This window comes from Falco rusticolus, chromosome 9 (assembly GCF_015220075.1).
Source record: "Falco rusticolus isolate bFalRus1 chromosome 9, bFalRus1.pri, whole genome shotgun sequence".
In the NCBI taxonomy this organism is placed as follows: domain Eukaryota; kingdom Metazoa; phylum Chordata; class Aves; order Falconiformes; family Falconidae; genus Falco; species Falco rusticolus.
In genome coordinates, this window is record NC_051195.1 from 45,833,638 (window position 1) to 45,852,101 (window position 18,464).

The 18,464-nt window shown below is 58.7% G+C and overlaps 2 protein-coding genes across 4 annotated transcripts; one reads left to right on the forward strand and one right to left on the reverse strand.

Annotated features, from left to right (window-relative positions):
* Positions 1 to 206: 206 nt before the first annotated feature.
* Positions 207 to 7,264, reverse strand: LOC119153605 (ectonucleoside triphosphate diphosphohydrolase 8-like). Its single transcript, XM_037400247.1, has 10 exons — positions 7,197 to 7,264; positions 6,754 to 6,891; positions 5,991 to 6,108; positions 5,166 to 5,316; positions 4,451 to 4,610; positions 3,691 to 3,921; positions 1,838 to 2,101; positions 1,357 to 1,467; positions 955 to 1,092; positions 207 to 595 (listed from the first exon to the last, which is right to left on the reverse strand). Exons 2-10 carry the CDS (start codon positions 6,877 to 6,879, stop codon positions 386 to 388), a joined length of 1,509 nt encoding a protein of 502 aa, XP_037256144.1. The 5' UTR covers positions 6,880 to 6,891; positions 7,197 to 7,264; the 3' UTR covers positions 207 to 385.
* ENTPD8 (ectonucleoside triphosphate diphosphohydrolase 8) lies at positions 6,297 to 18,269 on the forward strand. Of its 3 annotated transcripts, none has more exons than XM_037400242.1 (10): positions 6,297 to 6,504; positions 11,096 to 11,227; positions 11,661 to 11,778; positions 12,817 to 12,967; positions 13,536 to 13,695; positions 14,225 to 14,455; positions 16,045 to 16,308; positions 16,723 to 16,833; positions 16,989 to 17,123; positions 17,769 to 18,269. In XM_037400242.1, exons 2-10 carry the CDS (start codon positions 11,108 to 11,110, stop codon positions 17,958 to 17,960), a joined length of 1,482 nt encoding a protein of 493 aa, XP_037256139.1. In that variant the 5' UTR covers positions 6,297 to 6,504; positions 11,096 to 11,107; the 3' UTR covers positions 17,961 to 18,269. The 3 variants fall into 3 exon arrangements, with proteins under 3 accessions (XP_037256139.1, XP_037256137.1, XP_037256138.1); XM_037400240.1 differs by lacking the exon at positions 6,297 to 6,504 and adding an exon at positions 8,060 to 8,337; XM_037400241.1 differs by lacking the exon at positions 6,297 to 6,504 and adding an exon at positions 8,254 to 8,341.
* Positions 18,270 to 18,464: the final 195 nt, after the last annotated feature.

The following is an 18,464-nucleotide window of genomic DNA, read 5'->3' on the forward strand; positions in this document are numbered from 1 at the left end:
CATGTGCCGCAGGCTGGAACCAGCCCCGGGCATGAGCCCGTTGCTGCCGGACAGCCCTTCTCCCTGACCTACCGTCTCCAGCTGCCCCACATCACTGTGGTGCCCATGCCCCCAGTGCTGAGCCCCTGCCCCCAATGGCCATGCCTTCCCTCCTATAGCATCTCCAAGCAGCAACAAGCAGAAAGAAAAAACAGACAACACACAGCTACAGGAAGGATTTTTTTAAAGCCTGTGCTAGTTCCAGCTCACCAGGCCAGGGCACAGATGCTCCACATTGCAAGTTCACAGCTCCTGGACACGTGGGCACAATTCCCTGGTCTGCAGCGCCTCACACAAGCACAGCAGCAGGACTAAGTGGCTTTGGCAGCCTCTGGAGCCAGTGCTGCTAGAGCATCTCATAGCCAGAGGGGTTTTTCTGGCAGCATATGACTGTGAGCAGGGAGAAGATGAGGATGAGCATGATGGCCAGTAAAACTGTGGCTGCTGTCCAGTTGCTTCTCTTGAGCCCTGTGACTCTCTGGGGAATCTCTGAGGGAATCATGTTGGTGAGATTGAGCATGTAGCCCAGAGTCCAGCCCACATCTATGTTAGCTACCTGTGCAGACAGAGGAGGAAGAGGGATGTGAAAGGCTGTGAAATACCATGCAAGCTGGAGAACTAAAGAAGACCTTTGCTGTTGCACCCCCAGGTCCTGCTCTGCAGTCACCACATCTGTACATTGGGCTGCAGATACCCCATTAGTGAGACCAGCTGGGGGGGAGTGAGAATGGCCCAGGGCAGATGTCCCAGCAGGTGCCTGTGAGGGTAACTCCAGAGCTGCCCTGGGTGCAGGCAGTGGACCGTGCTGCCTCGTTGTCCCCTGCTCCCCCATCCAGGCAGGGCAGGGGCAGGGTGGGCGTGAGCCATTTTGCAGCACAAAGTGTGGAAACTGGGAGCTGCTGGGCACTCTCCTACCTGCCGGACGAAGTGGATGTTAAGCCACGTCGTGTGGTTGAATCTGTAGCCTTGCACAAGGAGGGTGAGGGTGTAGGAGCTGGCTGCGCAGGTGTCACGGAGGTGGTCCCTCTTCTCAGTAGGGAACTCCTTCTGGACCTGCAGAGGTGGAAGAGCAGCGGGGGCTGCCAGCATGGAGCAGGGCTCGGTGCACCCACGCTGCGGGGAAAAGCCTCACGGTGCAGCTGGGAGCAAAGAGCTGCAAGCGCCTGGGCTGGAGGAGCAAGGGGGAACCGGGAGGCTGCGGGCGGCTCTCCCTTCTGTTTCCCTGTCCTGGGGTCTGTGCTGAGGATGAGCCCTCAGCCTGCCCAGCAGCCAGGAGAAACACGGGCAGGGGCTAGCATCGCCTGTGCAGGATCTCACCTTCTCCCAGCTGCTGGTGCAGAATTGCCTGATGGTGGCTTGGACTGAGCTCAGGGACTGCCCTCTAGTGAGGTTCAGAAAGTGAAGGTTGTGATAAAGTCCCGAAAAGGCCTGTGGGTGTTTAAGACCAAAGGTAGCAAGTCAGTGAAACATCCAGGACACTGCCACCCCCCAGCCTCTCCCTCCTGGTGCTCTGCAGGGGTCCCTAAAGCCTCAGCACCGCAGGGTGGTGCCTGCTGACCCTCTGGGAGGGACCTGTGCTCCCCACACCAAAAGAGATCGGTGCAGTGACAACAGAGGTCTGCGTCTGCCTGGCATGCTGGCGAGCACCCTGTGTCTCCGTGCATCGGGCACATCCCAGCTTACAGGGCTGGCACTATTCAGACTTTCCTCTACAGTGGTTTCCCTGAGGCTGTGGCCAGCCTCTGGTGCCCCAGAACCCCACACCCACACCACAGCTGCGGGGACAGAGGCTACTTACAAAGAACTGTCCCCTCACGGGCGGCTGATAAACCCCGTTGAACCCGCACGTCGTGTTGGCCCCACAACTGAAGTTGAAGAGTCTCTGGATGGCGGCGCTGCACGCTGCTGGGTCCCCTGTCCCCGTCACCGTGAGCGTCTGTGCACGGCTGGCTGTGCCTGGTGCATGCACGCAGGGACTGTCGTAGAGGTCTGCCGTGGTGATGTTCTCCTGGTATCCCTTGGGGTAGCAGGGATGCGATATCTGCTGGGCAGGCAGGCTGCCCTGGACAGAGCAGGAGCCGTTAACATCGCCCTGGCACTGAGGATGAGGAGGGAAAGGAGGGAAACAGCCCATAGGCAGCAGCACCTGTTCCCACAGCCAGAGGCAGGACCGCAGCAGGCTGGCTCCACCATCCCATGGGCTCTCGCCCGCGGGGTGCAGGCACAGAATCGTGGGGACAAGCATGGCATGGCCACGCTGTGGTCACGGATCAGCTGCAGTGGTGGTCGCATGCCCGAGGCCCTGGGGGTTTGCACCCTGTGCTGAGTGGGGACCCGTTTTGTCCCCACTCTTCCTTCGCAGGCGCACCAGGCTCAAGGGAGAGCCAAGGCTGGGAAGCCGTGTAAGCAGGAGCAAAAAGGACACTGCCTTCTCTTTGCAACGTGCCCTGGATGTGGCCTTTTGCCCGTTCCCACCAGCATGAGCCGGCATTGAGCCCTCAGCCCACAACCAAGCTGTGGGCATGAGGGTCCCCTGTGCGACGGCAACACCACCCTTCACGTTCCCGTGCCCAGCACCTACTGCCGCAGACCGGTACGTTCTGATTTCTGCCCATCAAACCAACTTAGCCATTGCCATACTGGTGCTAAAAAGTCTCACTGGGTCTTCCACAACCTCCCAGCAGCCAGCAGGTTCCCTCCTCCAGGGCTGGGTCCTTCCAGTTCCCCCTGTGAGCACGACTGAGCTGACGCAGCCCCTCCATCAGGACAGGGATGGAGACCTGGTGGGCAAGATGTCCCTGGGACGGGGGCCCCAGGCACCCACCGTCCTGGCCACGCCTGTGGTCAGGCACCTGCTTTGGGGTGTCCATCTCCATCTCGGCTCGGTCCTGCCCTCTGTTGTTAAACATACCCCAAAAGCACTATCTAGACCCTAGAAGTGAGGAGAAGCGGGATCCATCCTTTGCATGAGTAACCCGCCCATGGCTTTTGCTGGTCCTGCTGTTGGCCCCACCACTGAGCTGTGCTAGGGTGGTGATGCTACTGCCAGCCCGTGCCTCCCCACGGGGGTGGCCAACCTGCTCCCAAGGGCAGGGCGTGCTCTCTGCCGGCACGGAGAGCTTGTTGCTCCTGGCAGTCACTCTGTTCCCACTGCATCTTGCAGGCTCTGTCCCAGAAAGAACCAAAGATGCCACCCGCCTGCATGCTCCCCGAGCATCTCCGTCTCCCACAGCACTAGAGCGGTGTGCTGTGTCCAAGGTGAGACAGGAGGATGCTGCTTACTGGTGGAGCAGTGTGCAGGAGGTGTGTTGGGAATCCTCTGTCTGGGCAGAAATTGAGGAAGGGCGAGTGAATGGGGACAGAGAAGAACCCAAGGATGCAGCTGGGCTTGGGAAATAATGGAAAATATCATTACGTGTCAGCATCTGGGGAGAAGGGAGCCCTGGCAGGGAGCTACCATCATCTTCCACCCAAATTAGAGAATATTTTGATTCAGTGGATGAAATCTAAGCCTCTCCCAGGTGCTTCAATTCATGAAAGCTCCCAATTCCCTAACAGTTTTTCCAGAGGCCTGCTCAAAATTCCTGGAAGACATTTTATGAGGCAATGGGAAATGGTTGAGCAGATCCTGGTGACCAGTGGCCGTAGTACCTGGTGGAGAGCTGCCAGCAGCATCTTCAAGGCCTGCGTCTGCCCGTAGCAGAGGTAGCTGTGGGTGTAGAGCGAGTAGTTGGTGCCGTACAGCCTGAAGAAGACAGAGGTGTTCTTGTCCTCGATGGTGACGCCAGGCTGGAAGGTTATTTGTGTCGAGGCACCTCCAAGGTCCAGAGCTCCAAGAACTTCAGTGTCCCGTGGGTGTTCCCATTTCTCTGCAAAGGAGAACTGGCCCAATAAGACAGCAAGTGTTAGTCTGAACCGGAGGGAATCACAGTCCCTGTCCCTTCCCTCAAGGTTTTGAGGGCTCAGAGACCCTGAGGGACCTTTCACGTCCTGTCTCCCTGCTTAACCTCTTCCTACCTACATCCTCCTTGACCCACATAAACCTCCATGTAGCACTGGGATCCATCCCCTTGGCCTCTGCACATCAGCTGGGATCCAGAGATTTGAGGAGGGAAAGAGGAGCACTTTCATCTGGGGTCTGATACTGCTGCATCCCTGTGATACCAAAAGTGACCCATATGTAGAGGGAGAGCATAGGGCCAAGCTGAGCTGGACACAGAGACCTTTGATTCTGTTAGTCCCATCAGTGGGACTGAATGTGCAGTTCACAACCACAGGCTACATTCATTTGGGTGACTAGTGCTCTAAAACTAGAATTTTCTCTCCTCTGGGCATGAAGAAAGTTGGCTGTGGCTCAGACAGGTGTATGTACATTGCTGACCCCTCCTCTGCCCATTCCCCGAGCCCACACCTTGACGAGCGTTTCCAGCAGGTAGTTGACAGTGATCCAGCCGAAGGAGCCCTCCTCGTTCCCCGTGAGAACCTGAGCTCCGCGGAAGTCCACAGGGTACTCGGCGATGGCCTTGGAGACCTCAGCAAAGACCTGCTCGGCCTTGGTGCTGTTCTGCTCCCTGCCCGGGGAAGGAGGGGACTGTCACGCCGTGCAGGAGGTGATGGCTGGGGAGCTTTTGGAGCAGGCGGACAGCAAGAGGCTGCTGCCTCATGCCAAGGAGCGGGGCTGCTTGGGCACTTGGCACATGCCCGTCCCTCGCTGCCCTGCCTGCGGGCCGCAAGCCACCAGATCCCTCAGCGTCTGCGCTGGGAGACTCCCTGCAAACGCCGCCTGAGCTCTGCCTGAGCGTGCGGGAAGGTTCCTGCAAGGCTGCCAAAGGAGGTTCCTCAGCTCCGGGGCTGCTGCCAGCCTGGTGCTGCCGTGGGCTGGGGGGGTCCCCATGGGCGTGGAGAGGGGCTCTCTTGGACACCCCGTCAGACTGCAGGCGTGGATGCTCTGCCCATCGCCATGGCCTGCCCAGGAAGCAGCCCCCCGTGCCCCAGCCCCCTGTGCCCCAGCCCCCCGTGCCCCAGCCCCCTGTGCCCCAGCCCCCCGTGCCCCAGCCCCCCGTGCCCCAGCCCCCTGCACTGGCTGTGACACAGAAACGCATGGTGGGGAAGGGGTGGGAGGTTACCTCAGCAGCCGCATGCCCGCTGTGGCCCCCAGGTAGGTGGGGGTCTCCCGCTGCTGCTCCACCGGGATGATCGCCATGGCCTTGTCCAGGCAGGGCTTCAGGCTGGCTCCAGCCCCCGTGGCGTTGTCTGCGTAGCTGGAGATGCCAGGTCCTGCAAGAGGGCACCCCGTGATGGAGTGAGCTCAGTGCCACCCAGGAGGGACAGGGCACCAGGGGACATGTGTTCCATTCCCCAGGCCCAGGGAGCTCTCTGGAATTTCTTGGCAATATCCAGTTGTCCCTGTCACAGCTCAAAAAGCTGCTGTGTTTGGTGCCATACAGACGCCAAATGAAAACTGCTGACATAAAGAGTAGTTGGGAACCACATACAATAAAATCCGCAGAAACACATTATGTTTAGTGACTTCTGCAGATCTTTCAGGAGGCCCCGTGGGAACATGAGGCTGCACGTTATGAAACAGGCTATGAAGAGGCGTTGTGGGAAGAAGAGCCAAGGAAGTGGTTGCATGGGGGGAAGGAGCAAACTCTCCACATCCAGCATCCCAAGCTGTGAGTTGATGCACACACACTGGCTTGCAAGACTGGACTGGCTCTAGATACTGTGCTAGCTGGGGGCCAAATTCCTTGCTCACCTCTGGATCACCCAATTACTGTAGGGCTCCCTAAGGTGCAAACTATCCCCCCTAACACTTTGGTTCTCCCACCAGCCCATCTCCCTTCAGCCCAGCACAGGCTGAATGACTCAGATCATTGACAATGCTGTCAGAGTCTGGGACAGCGATCCAGGAGGCTGGGAGAGAGGGACAGGCACGTCCCAGCACTCACCGGACACAGTGCACACCTCCACCTGGGAGATGATGCCAGTGCCATTCTCCTTGTCCGCAGGCCACCGGTAGATGTAGAGAGCTGTGTGTGTGGAACCGGCATCAAACACCAGACCGTACTGGAGGAGACAGAGAGGACACATCTTGGGGCTGCACCAAGTGCCATTGTGGTTTCTGACAGCCTCTGCTCTCACTTCCCTCGCACGAATGCAAGCAGCAGGGGTTTGCACCTCCACTTCCCTCCAGCAGCTCTGCTCCACCTCTAACTGCCCTGATTTAGCCATTCAGGGGAGTTACAGCTCAGAAAGGGGAGACGTGCAGGTCAGCAGGGTCATTTGCAGAGCAGGGAGGCATCCAGTTCAGGCTGCCAAAGCTGCTCCCAGACCTTTGGGAGTAGCAGAGCTCACAAGCCCTGACGATTTTTTTAACAGCCAGCCAGCAGAAAGCAACAGGAGGCACAGATATAAACCCACCCGCTGACATGGACGTCTGAAAAGAGAGAAGAGGTGTCTGAGGTGGGAGACAGAGCAGTCCCAGGAGGAGGGCTGCTCTTCGCTCCCATCCTTAGCAAGGAGCCAGGACTGTGGTTTCGGGAGGGTGGCTGATCTGCCCAGTGCTACCTTGATTAGGTTAAGCCCTGAAAAGTTGGGCTGCTTATGGGAAGACTTGCAAGCAGAGAGGAAGGCAGGGCTGATGGAAGGATGAGAGGTGGAAAGGGGCTGGTGATCATTCCCTAGCTCCCCCAGGTCCCACTGGGCACCTACTTTGTTCCTTGTAGGAAGGGCAGCATCCTTCACCGGGGTCAGGACCAGGAAGAAGACGGCCACCCCCAGCACTGCTAGCACGGCCGCTGAGCTCCAGCCCACTGCCCGGAACAGCCGTGTCTGCATCCCCGCGCCAGGCTGTGGGGATGGGTGGTCTTCGCAAAGGCAGCCCCAACCCACCTGCCCCTCCCCTGTCTCTTCAGCTTTTCCTGGGGTCCCCTTGTCCCAGAAGCTTGGGAACCACGCACTCCCTTAACGACCCCCTGGGACATGGAAGCAGCCAGGTGTGGAGCCCATGAACATGCCCCATGGGACTCAGGACTCAGCCTGGGCATTCGTCTGCCGGCAGCTCCCATCCCGGGAAAAGCCAGGGGCAAAGGCTCCCTCCTGCCTGGCCCCAGGGACAGGGTGGCCACGGTCACGGTGTTCACCCACCCACATACCTGTGCTGGGAGCACCCTCCTTCCTCCAGCGTGGGTGCGCCAGCCCTGCGCAGCTCTGCCTGCGCCCAGCCCAGCAGAGTGACAGAAAGTGAAAGTGAGGCCTGTGCTGGCCTCGGATGTCCGGGGCGGGAGCGTGGTGCTGCCTGCGGCACAGTGGCGGGAGCAGGGGTGCCCAGTGATGGGAGCAGGGATGGCCAGCGGCGGGAGCAGGGATACCCAGTGATGGGAGCAGGGATGCCCAGCGGCAGGAGCAGGGATGCCCAGCGGCAGGAGCAGGGATGCCTAGCAATGGGAGCAGGGATGCCCAGTGGCGGGAGCAAGGATGCCCAGCCACGGGAGCAGGGATGCCCAGCGATGGGAGCAGGGATGCCCAGTGGCAGGAGCAGGGCAGCACCCCAGCCTGCCTGCACCTCTTCCTGCACCACCCTGGGGCGATGGGACCCTGGCTGTGAGGACAGGACCCTGGCTGTGGAGTCAGATGGATGCCTGGCTGTGGGGATGGGTCCCAAGGGGATGGGTTCCAAGGGGATGGGTCCCATGGGGATGGCTTTATGGACAGGTCCCTGGCCATGGGGACAGGCCTCCACCTGCTAGGTCCCTCCTGTTTCTGTCCTGGACCCCCCTGCCAGCAATGGGGCAGTGTGGGGTAGGGCAGAGCCTGGTGGCAGGCTTGGCTCATGCCTCACCTTGCGGTGTGTTTAGGCAGCAGGGATGTCTGTGGGGCTTCCAGACCTCGGTCGCTGCCTTCATCCCAGGGCCAGCCCGCTCGCTGGCTCCCCGAGGGGCAGAAGGGCAGGCACGGCTCTTCATGAGCATCATGGGGAGCTGCCCCCACACTGAGCCCCTGCTGGGCAGCTCGGGCACCCCCACCACCCCCATGGGTGGAGGTGTCCCAGGCGCTCCTCCAGCAGTGAAGTGGTTAACACGGGCTGCTATTTCAAGTTGGCTCTCCAGCCCCAGCCCCGCTGCCTCCCGGACAAGCTCTCCTGGGCAGGTTCTGGTCCCGGGCCAAGGGGAGGGCCGTACAGGGACTCGGGGCAGCCTTTGTCCCAGGACTGGGGCTCCGCACTCCAGGTACAAGCTGACACAAACGGACACCAGGGCGAGCGTGGCAGTGCTGGGAGCAGCACCACGGAGCAGCGTGGGTGAGCCACAGGCTGGGGAGGGGGCTGGGGGTCCCTGGAGGGAGCTTTGCTCAGCAGGGTGGTGGGGGGCTCAGCCCTGGCTGCGCCCTGGCCAGCAGCGGAGCCGGGTGCTGGGGATACACAGACTCTGTGGGCTGGAGGGGCAGGAGGGAGAGGGCTGGGGCAGCCGCTTGTGGCAGGAGGTGCTCATGGTGCAGGGGGCAAAGGGGCACGGAGGGGACATGGACAGGACACTGTGGGGCATGGAAGGGACATGGACAAGGCATGGAGGACACTGCTGAGCCCCAGTGCTGGTGGGAGAGATGGGAGGCAGGGGACCGCTCTGCCTGGCAAAGATGCTCCCGGTGTGCATTTTCACCATCTTTCTTGTCATCTTAAGAGCCCTTTTGACTTTCAAATCCCAAGTGTGCACAGTGGGGAAGTCTGCTTCCCATGTTCCTGAGCAACAGACAGTTTAGCTCCAGCGGTGCCTCTGAGCCTTTCCTCCGGAATGCTGAGGGCTGGGACGCTGCAAGGTGAGGGACATCCCCTGGGTGTTTGTACAGCACTTCGGTGTGCCCAGTCACACACAAACAAGTGCCGTGGTGGCCCAAATGCATAGCTGTGAACTTCCCACGCATTGAAACAGATGGGCATTGCTCCTCGAAGCACTGTGCCTCTTCCCTAGCTCTGGAAACATCCCACCACCTTCCCATCCCTGCTGCTGAACTGAACCTGCCACGGATGGTAGTGGGTATCGGTGCTGGTCAGCCCTGAGGTGCTGCTGAAAGGTTGGGCTTTCAATCAGCTTCTCACATGCATCTCGTCTTGTTTTCCACCTGCTGGGCACCCTCCCCATTCCCCGCTCTCCTCCCCAGCCCTGGCTGGCTCTGTGCTGCCTTTGGGTGTTGCCTCCTGCCCAGTCAAAAGGGATATTAGCCCCAACTAGAGCAAGTGGAGCCCGTTTCCCATCTGCTCCTGCATGCAGGACAGTGCAATTTATCAGCATTTCTTATCCTTCTATTGCACAGAGACAGAATTTTCCAGGATGTGGGCTGGGCTGGGAAATTTTGCCATTTCTGTTACTTGGAGCAGGGGAATCACACCCCAACAACACAGTTATATCTGGGAGAACTCCAGCAGGGCTGGTAGGACTGGAGATGTGACAACATAGGGATTCATCAGCTGCTTCCATATGATCTCTTCTGGCCATAGCCACCATGCAGGGAAGGGCTCCTGGCTGTAGGATAAGGTCTAGATAAGGGTTTCCTGTGGTTCCGTGTCCCATGACATGGGCCAGAAGAACAGCTGCTATCCGTCCTTATACATCTCATGTCACGCAGGATATTGGTTCCCCTAGTTTGTCACCACAGATACTGATTCTGAAACAGGAATCAGCATCTCCTTTGATCTTGCCAAAGGTCTTTCCTCTCCTGTTCAAGCCACTGACCTGGCCTGAAGAAAGGGCAAGGGAATTTTTCTGTGGTTTTATGCACTCACCGGAGGATTGCGTAGCCAAGTGACAACGTCCAGGTGCCACCCCAAAGCACTGGTTGGATTAAACTGCTTCTCTAGGCTGTGTCCAGGGCTCTTGGGACATCCACCACTCGGCTGGAGTCTGGCTTGCAGCCTGACACTGGATGGAGCGCTGCCTGTGCGGCCAGTGGCACGGAGCAGGGTGGTACAGGAGGAGGAGGGAGAGCTGTGCATTTAGAAAAGCACATCTGGACCAGCTGTGGGGTGCTGAGCGCATGGACATGGCAGCTGCTGTGTGCTGACACCAGACCCTTTGGCTTTGATTCTCCCCTGCAATTTCTTACTGATGTCTCAGGGCTGATTCTGCTGGAAGCTGAGCTCTGACCAGACAAGTGGGAGGGGCAGGACCTGCTCTGGTTCCCAAGGGCTCCTCTGCACCCCGCTGGCCTCGCCTGCCCGTGCCATGTTATTGCTGCCAGCATGCCAGCCTGGCTACGGGGCTGCGTGTGCCCAGATCAGCAGGAGCTTTCTGCCTCGGCCCGTCTGCCTGCCCTTGGGGCTGCAGGAGAGGCTTGGGGACCACCTGCAGGCAAGGACACTGTCCCTGCATGTCTGCTTATCTGCTGTGGCATCACCAAGAGCTGAGAGCTGGACCAGACAGGAGACATGCCTGCAGATGTTTTTCCTCTGTCTGAAGCAGAGAGGACCTTCTCAGGGACATTCTGGGCCTGTTGGGCAACAGATGTGACCCGATGGTCCCAAATCTTGTGGGATGAGTTTTGCGAGGGTGCAGGTTACAATGGCAGCAGATGGGTGCCAGGGGGATGTGGCTCTGCACCCTGGAGGGGATGGTCATGCTGGGAACCTGCCAGGGCATGGTCCTGCTCCCAGTCTGGGATTCCCACCAGCCACTGCCATGCTTCCCCCAGTGCTGCTGCTGGGAAGGGAGTTGCTGACCTGCCACCCAGCTGGCAGTTTGAGCAGGGCAGAGGGGTGAGGTGAGTCCAGGCTGCGTGCAGAGAGGGGCCTGAAGGGCTGCAGCTGAGAAGGCAGGGCTGAAAAACCCACGCTGAAAATCCCCCAGGGAGGGAATGCTCTGAAGGAGAGGGTGTCCCAGCCCCGAGACTGCCAGGAGCCTCCCATAAGAGCAGCCATGCACCAGAGGATGGCTTCAAGCCCTTGTTAGGGAAGGGGGAAGTCCCATCTTGGCAGGTCCCATATCCATCCATGAGATTTGCATTTCCAAACTGGCCTTGCAAATGCAGAGGTGTGAGCTGGGGGTTGGGGCTGTTCTTGCAGGTTGGAGGAGGAATGGACTACAAACCCAAGGCCGTTGCAGGTCTCCTGGCAGCCACTTGTGTCTTCAGCATCATTGCCCTTATTCTGAGCATCGTGGATGTGAAGGTTGTGTTTCTGCCTCCCAGCATCAAGGTAGGGCCTATGGGAGGAGTGCAGCTGCCCACTCTCACATGCGTGCTGGCTACCCCTTGGTACGGGAGTTTCCCCAGGTTTCAGACAGGCTATGCTGTTTGTCACCGTGATGGGGACAAATTCCCACGCAGGCTGGCCTGTCAGGTGGCTCTGGCAGAGTTCAGCCACTGTGACTGGCCCTACAGCACACACAGCCTTTTCACAGCAGAGCATCCCCAGCTCCAAGGGCTTGTGGTGGATCCTTGTCCCCAACACAGTTGGTGACTGCAGTGCCACAGGGCTTTCCCTGTCCTGGTGACACTCTTTGTTCAGCCACTTGAGGTTCCCCCGCCCACCCTGAGCTCTGCTGGGTCTCCTGGAGCTCAGCCCGCTCTGCAGCAGGTGAAGGTGGTCTGCACCCTCTGACATGTTGTGCCCTCTCTGTCTCCTCCAGTACGGTCTGGTGTTTGACGCCGGTTCCACGCACACAGCTCTCTACATCTACCGGTGGCCTGCGGACAAGGCGAATGGCACCGGCATCGTCTCCCAGGTGGAGGCATGCACTGTGTCCGGTGAGTGCTGGGACGTGCCCATCCCTCTTCCCTGCCCCTGCTCAGCTGGGGGCTGCTGGGGCTGCTGGCCCTGGTGCTTGCCACGGTGGCTGTCCCACAGTGCCAGGGCAAGTTGGCTGGTTCATGCCAACTGTCATAAACGGCGAATGCACCAAAGGGTATTTATTTATTGGGCGTTTATAAATACCCACAGGGGCATTTATTCCTATTGCAAAGCTGCTGTCGGGCTTTGGCACAAGGACTGGGCTCTCTGGAGGAAAGGATTAGGCTGAGGAGGGGAGGTAGGGTCAGATAAATGGTGCATGGAGCTGGGCTGGGACTGGCAAAGGCCACCAGGCCAGGGCAGAGGTGCCTGGGCAGGGGGCGAGAGGGCTCAGAGCTCATCTTGACCTCAAATCCAGGCTCTGCAGCAGTGCTGTGGCAGTTACTGGTTAACTGCAAAGGTCTGGCAGAGGGCAAAGTGTAACAGAGAGGCTGCGTGGGCTAATGGCAATAATGGTGTGCAAAGCTGTAGGTAAATAGTGATATTTCCACCCCAGAGCCTGTCGCTACCCACGACAGCACCATGCTGGGTGCTCAGATCCAGTGCCAGTATCTAAAAATAGGATGTCAAACAAGTTGTGTAGAGGGCACCTCTGCACGTGCCTCTGGGCACATGGGCCACCTGGGCAGGACAAAGAGAGCCTGCCTCTTCCCTGGGGAAATAAGGAACTGCTCTGTTTGTCAACCAAGTCCTGTGGGACTGGCTGGCCACGTAGGGGCAGTTTGCCCTCCCTGGGGTGAAGCATGTGCTCAGCATCACAAGACACACACCGCAGCCCTCCCCCTCCATCCAGAGCAGGAGCTTGCTGCCCGCTCCCGCAGCGTGCTGTGCCTGTGGCAGCCAGCCCTGAGCACTGCCCTTCCAGGGACACCCTTGGCAAGGGCACGGCTGGATGGGAAAACCCCCTGGGGACTTTCTGGGTAGATATGTCCCCTGGTGCCCTGTCCCTCCTGGGTGGCACTGAGCTCACTCCATCATGGGGTGCCCTCTTGCAGGACCTGGCATCTCCAGCTACGCAGACAACGCCACGGGGGCTGGAGCCAGCCTGAAGCCCTGCCTGGACAAGGCCATGGCGATCATCCCGGTGGAGCAGCAGCGGGAGACCCCCACCTACCTGGGGGCCACAGCGGGCATGCGGCTGCTGAGGTAACCTCCCACCCCTTCCCCACCATGCGTTTCTGTGTCACAGCCAGTGCAGGGGGCTGGGGCACGGGGGGCTGGGGCACGGGGGGCTGGGGCACAGGGGGCTGGGGCACGGGGGGCTGGGGCACGGGGGCTGGGGCACGGGGGCTGGGGCACGGGGGGCTGCTTCCTGGGCAGGCCATGGCGATGGGCAGAGCATCCACGCCTGCAGTCTGACGGGGTGTCCAAGAGAGCCCCTCTCCACGCCCATGGGGACCCCCCCAGCCCACGGCAGCACCAGGCTGGCAGCAGCCCCGGAGCTGAGGAACCTCCTTTGGCAGCCTTGCAGGAACCTTCCCGCACGCTCAGGCAGAGCTCAGGCGGCGTTTGCAGGGAGTCTCCCAGCGCAGACGCTGAGGGATCTGGTGGCTTGCGGCCCGCAGGCAGGGCAGCGAGGGACGGGCATGTGCCAAGTGCCCAAGCAGCCCCGCTCCTTGGCATGAGGCAGCAGCCTCTTGCTGTCCGCCTGCTCCAAAAGCTTCCCAGCCATCGCCTCCTGCACGGCGTGACAGTCCCCTCCTTCCCCGGGCAGGGAGCAGAACAGCACCAAGGCCGAGCAGGTCTTTGCTGAGGTCTCCAAGGCCATCGCCGAGTACCCTGTGGACTTCCGCGGAGCTCAGGTTCTCACGGGGAACGAGGAGGGCTCCTTCGGCTGGATCACCGTCAACTACCTGCTGGAGACGCTCGTCAAGGTGTGGGCTCGGGGAATGGGCAGAGGAGGGGTCAGCAATGTACATACACCTGTCTGAGCCACAGCCAACTTTCTTCATGCCCAGAGGAGAGAAAATTCTAGTTTTAGAGCACTAGTCACCCAAATGAATGTAGCCTGTGGTTGTGAACTGCACATTCAGTCCCACTGATGGGACTAACAGAATCAAAGGTCTCTGTGTCCAGCTCAGCTTGGCCCTATGCTCTCCCTCTACATATGGGTCACTTTTGGTATCACAGGGATGCAGCAGTATCAGACCCCAGATGAAAGTGCTCCTCTTTCCCTCCTCAAATCTCTGGATCCCAGCTGATGTGCAGAGGCCAAGGGGATGGATCCCAGTGCTACATGGAGGTTTATGTGGGTCAAGGAGGATGTAGGTAGGAAGAGGTTAAGCAGGGAGACAGGACGTGAAAGGTCCCTCAGGGTCTCTGAGCCCTCAAAACCTTGAGGGAAGGGACAGGGACTGTGATTCCCTCCGGTTCAGACTAACACTTGCTGTCTTATTGGGCCAGTTCTCCTTTGCAGAGAAATGGGAACACCCACGGGACACTGAAGTTCTTGGAGCTCTGGACCTTGGAGGTGCCTCGACACAAATAACCTTCCAGCCTGGCGTCACCATCGAGGACAAGAACACCTCTGTCTTCTTCAGGCTGTACGGCACCAACTACTCGCTCTACACCCACAGCTACCTCTGCTACGGGCAGACGCAGGCCTTGAAGATGCTGCTGGCAGCTCTCCACCAGGTACTACGGCCACTGGTCACCAGGATCTGCTCAACCATTTCCCATTGCCTCATAAAATGTCTTCCAGGAATTTTGAGCAGGCCTCTGGAAAAACTGTTAGGGAATTGCGAGCTTTCATGAATCGAAGCACCTGGGAGAGGCTTAGATTTCATCCACTGAATCAAAATATTCTCTAATTTGGGTGGAAGATGATGGTAGCTCCCTGCCAGGGCTCCCTTCTCCCCAGATGCTGACACGTAATGATATTTTCCATTATTTCCCAAGCCCAGCTGCATCCTTGGGTTCTTCTCTGTCCCCATTCACTCGCCCTTCCTCAATTTCTGCCCAGACAGAGGATTCCCAACACACCTCCTGCACACTGCTCCACCAGTAAGCAGCATCCTCCTGTCTCACCTTGGACACAGCACACCGCTCTAGTGCTGTGGGAGACGGAGATGCTCGGGGAGCATGCAGGCGGGTGGCATCTTTGGTTCTTTCTGGGACAGAGCCTGCAAGATGCAGTGGGAACAGAGTGACTGCCAGGAGCAACAAGCTCTCCGTGCCGGCAGAGAGCACGCCCTGCCCTTGGGAGCAGGTTGGCCACCCCGTGGGGAGGCACGGGCTGGCAGTAGCATCACCACCCTAGCACAGCTCAGTGGTGGGGCCAACAGCAGGACCAGCAAAAGCCATGGGCGGGTTACTCATGCAAAGGATGGATCCCGCTTCTCCTCACTTCTAGGGTCTAGATAGTGCTTTTGGGGTATGTTTAACAACAGAGGGCAGGACCGAGCCGAGATGGAGATGGACACCCCAAAGCAGGTGCCTGACCACAGGTGTGGCCAGGACGGTGGGTGCCTGGGGCCCCCCGTCCCAGGGACATCTTGCCCACCAGGTCTCCATCCCTGTCCTGATGGAGGGGCTGCGTCAGCTCAGTCGTGCTCACAGGGGGAACTGGAAGGACCCAGCCCTGGAGGAGGGAACCTGCTGGCTGCTGGGAGGTTGTGGAAGACCCAGTGAGACTTTTTAGCACCAGTATGGCAATGGCTAAGTTGGTTTGATGGGCAGAAATCAGAACGTACCGGTCTGCGGCAGTAGGTGCTGGGCACGGGAACGTGAAGGGTGGTGTTGCCGTCGCACAGGGGACCCTCATGCCCACAGCTTGGTTGTGGGCTGAGGGCTCAATGCCGGCTCATGCTGGTGGGAACGGGCAAAAGGCCACATCCAGGGCACGTTGCAAAGAGAAGGCAGTGTCCTTTTTGCTCCTGCTTACACGGCTTCCCAGCCTTGGCTCTCCCTTGAGCCTGGTGCGCCTGCGAAGGAAGAGTGGGGACAAAACGGGTCCCCACTCAGCACAGGGTGCAAACCCCCAGGGCCTCGGGCATGCGACCACCACTGCAGCTGATCCGTGACCACAGCGTGGCCATGCCATGCTTGTCCCCACGATTCTGTGCCTGCACCCCGCGGGCGAGAGCCCACGGGATGGTGGAGCCAGCCTGCTGCGGTCCTGCCTCTGGCTGTGGGAACAGGTGCTGCTGCCTATGGGCTGTTTCCCTCCTTTCCCTCCTCATCCTCAGTGCCAGGGCGATGTTAACGGCTCCTGCTCTGTCCAGGGCAGCCTGCCTGCCCAGCAGATATCGCATCCCTGCTACCCCAAGGGATACCAGGAGAACATCACCACGGCAGACCTCTACGACAGTCCCTGCGTGCATGCACCAGGCACAGCCAGCCGTGCACAGACGCTCACGGTGACGGGGACAGGGGACCCAGCAGCGTGCAGCGCCGCCATCCAGAGACTCTTCAACTTCAGTTGTGGGGCCAACACGACGTGCGGGTTCAACGGGGTTTATCAGCCGCCCGTGAGGGGACAGTTCTTTGTAAGGAGCCTCCATCCCTGTGACTATGGTGGGGGAGGATGGAGGGTGGGAGTCTCCTCTGCCACTAGTTGTGGGAAGGAGTGGTGAGAGAGGACCTCAGAGTTGATCCCATCTGCAATGAGGACTCTTATCCTATGCTGGGAGGTGGCTTCTGCCTCCTGCGATGTCCCAGCCCTCCCTGAGGGAAACAGGAGAATCTTGTCCCAAGGAGCAAGCTGGAACTAGCTCAGAGTGGAAGCAGCAGCCTCAGGGCTTGTCAACCAGCTCCAAGACTTTTTGGCAGACCATCAAGTGGGTGCTGAGTGCAGAGCCCTGGGAATTAAATAGGACTCCCTCCCCAAGCAAGAGGGGGCTCTGGGTCTTTTTTCTTGGGTGAGGGAGATGTAGTTTTTACCATTTCCCCTTATTCCCCAGGCCTTTGCTGGGTTCTACCACACCTTCCACTTCCTGAACCTGACCAGCCAGCAATCTCTAAATCATGTCAACTCCACGGTCCAGACCTTTTGCAAGAAGAACTGGTCGGAGGTGAGAGCCCTGTGAAGGGCAGCAAGAAGCCCTGTGATTTTCCTGTCCCAAATCTCTGCCCAGGAAGCACACGTCCTCTGGCTTCCTGGGCTGGGGAGGGTTTCTGAGCATCTCTTTCATTCCCTATTGCATTGTGTCCCCTGATGGCCACACAGCTGGTGGAGACCTTCCCACAGAAGACTGAGTATCTACACAAATACTGCTCCATGGCAATTTACAGTTTGACACTGTTGCTTGATGGCTACAAGTTCAACGAGCACACGTGGAGCAGCATCCACTTCAGCCAGCAGGTAAGCCCCCCTGTGGGGCAGCGGGAGCGGGCAGGCAGCTGTGGCCACATCCTTGCCCTGGCCCAAAGACGTGCTCAGGAGCAGCATCCCTGGAGTCCCCAGCACCAGAAATGTGTCCTCATCTCATGGCTGCTACCCAGCAGTCCTAGCAGTGCTTCACTCTTTCTTACCTGCCCCCAAACCTCTGACGCCAGCTTGTTTCTCACTTACTCTGGCGTGAATGCAAGCTAATTTTAAGTGGGTCAGAAAAGTGCAGAGCAGGATTTGGCCACCTTGGTCTCTGCTGTTGGGGCAGAATTGACTGAGATGAGAGGTACTGGTGGCCCCATGACCCATTTGAACCAGAATATGACCAAATCTGAAGGATCACGGGGGAGGAGGAAAGCTCAGATCCAAATTCACATGCAGGTCACAGAGGCAGATCTGGACCAGAGCAGCCATCCACGCCCAGCTGCCCCTTAGCCCTTGGGAAGGAGGGACAGGAAAGCTCTCTGTGTAACTGCTGCTGGCACGATCAGGTTCACCTCAGCCAGGTCCATGTGTGAAATCACAGCTGGGACAGCTCATGGGAGAGGTGCCCATCAGTCCCTTGCACCAAAGCTACCAGTACCGGTTTGGGTGATCTCCTTTGCTCTCTCACCTCAGGCAGCAAACACAGACATCGGATGGACACTGGGCTTCATGCTGAACCTCACCAACATGATCCCCACGGAGGCTCTGGAACCCATCAAGGGGAACCAGCCCAGTCTGTGGGCAGGTGCCATCTCCTTTATTGTGCTGGCCATAGTGGCAGGCCTGGTGGCCATTTTCCTCCAGTGTTTCTGGAAAACGAAGTAGCTCCCAGCCTCCAGACTAGAGGCATCCTGCCCACTAAACCAGGCAGGGAAGTGGTGCTAAGGAAGGTGGAAGCGGGAGAAGAATGAGGGCATTGGACCCATATCCATTGTTCAGCAGGTCTAATTGGGTCATCTCTGTAAAGATGTTGAAGATGACAAAGGCGTCTTGAGCTCTCCAAGTACCTCCAAGAGGAAAAGACTCCATTATCTGGCTGACAAAAGCTGACTGAGAGCTGGTGGCTAGATGAAGCCAGGTAAATTCAAACTGGAAATAAAATCAGTTTTGTTTTTCAAATATGAAAGTCACTAACCAGCCTAGTACAGTTTCCTTAGCAGTTCCAGTCCTGCTGGCTGCTCTCCCAACAGCTGTGGGAGGCAATTGGTGATGGAGAGCAGTGGTGGCCACCTAAACTCTGAGGAGGGGGGTGACCTTATCTGTATCTTGCCATGTACAAGATAGGCAAGATTTTTGTTGTATGTGACAGTGTCTTCCTAAAGACACTGT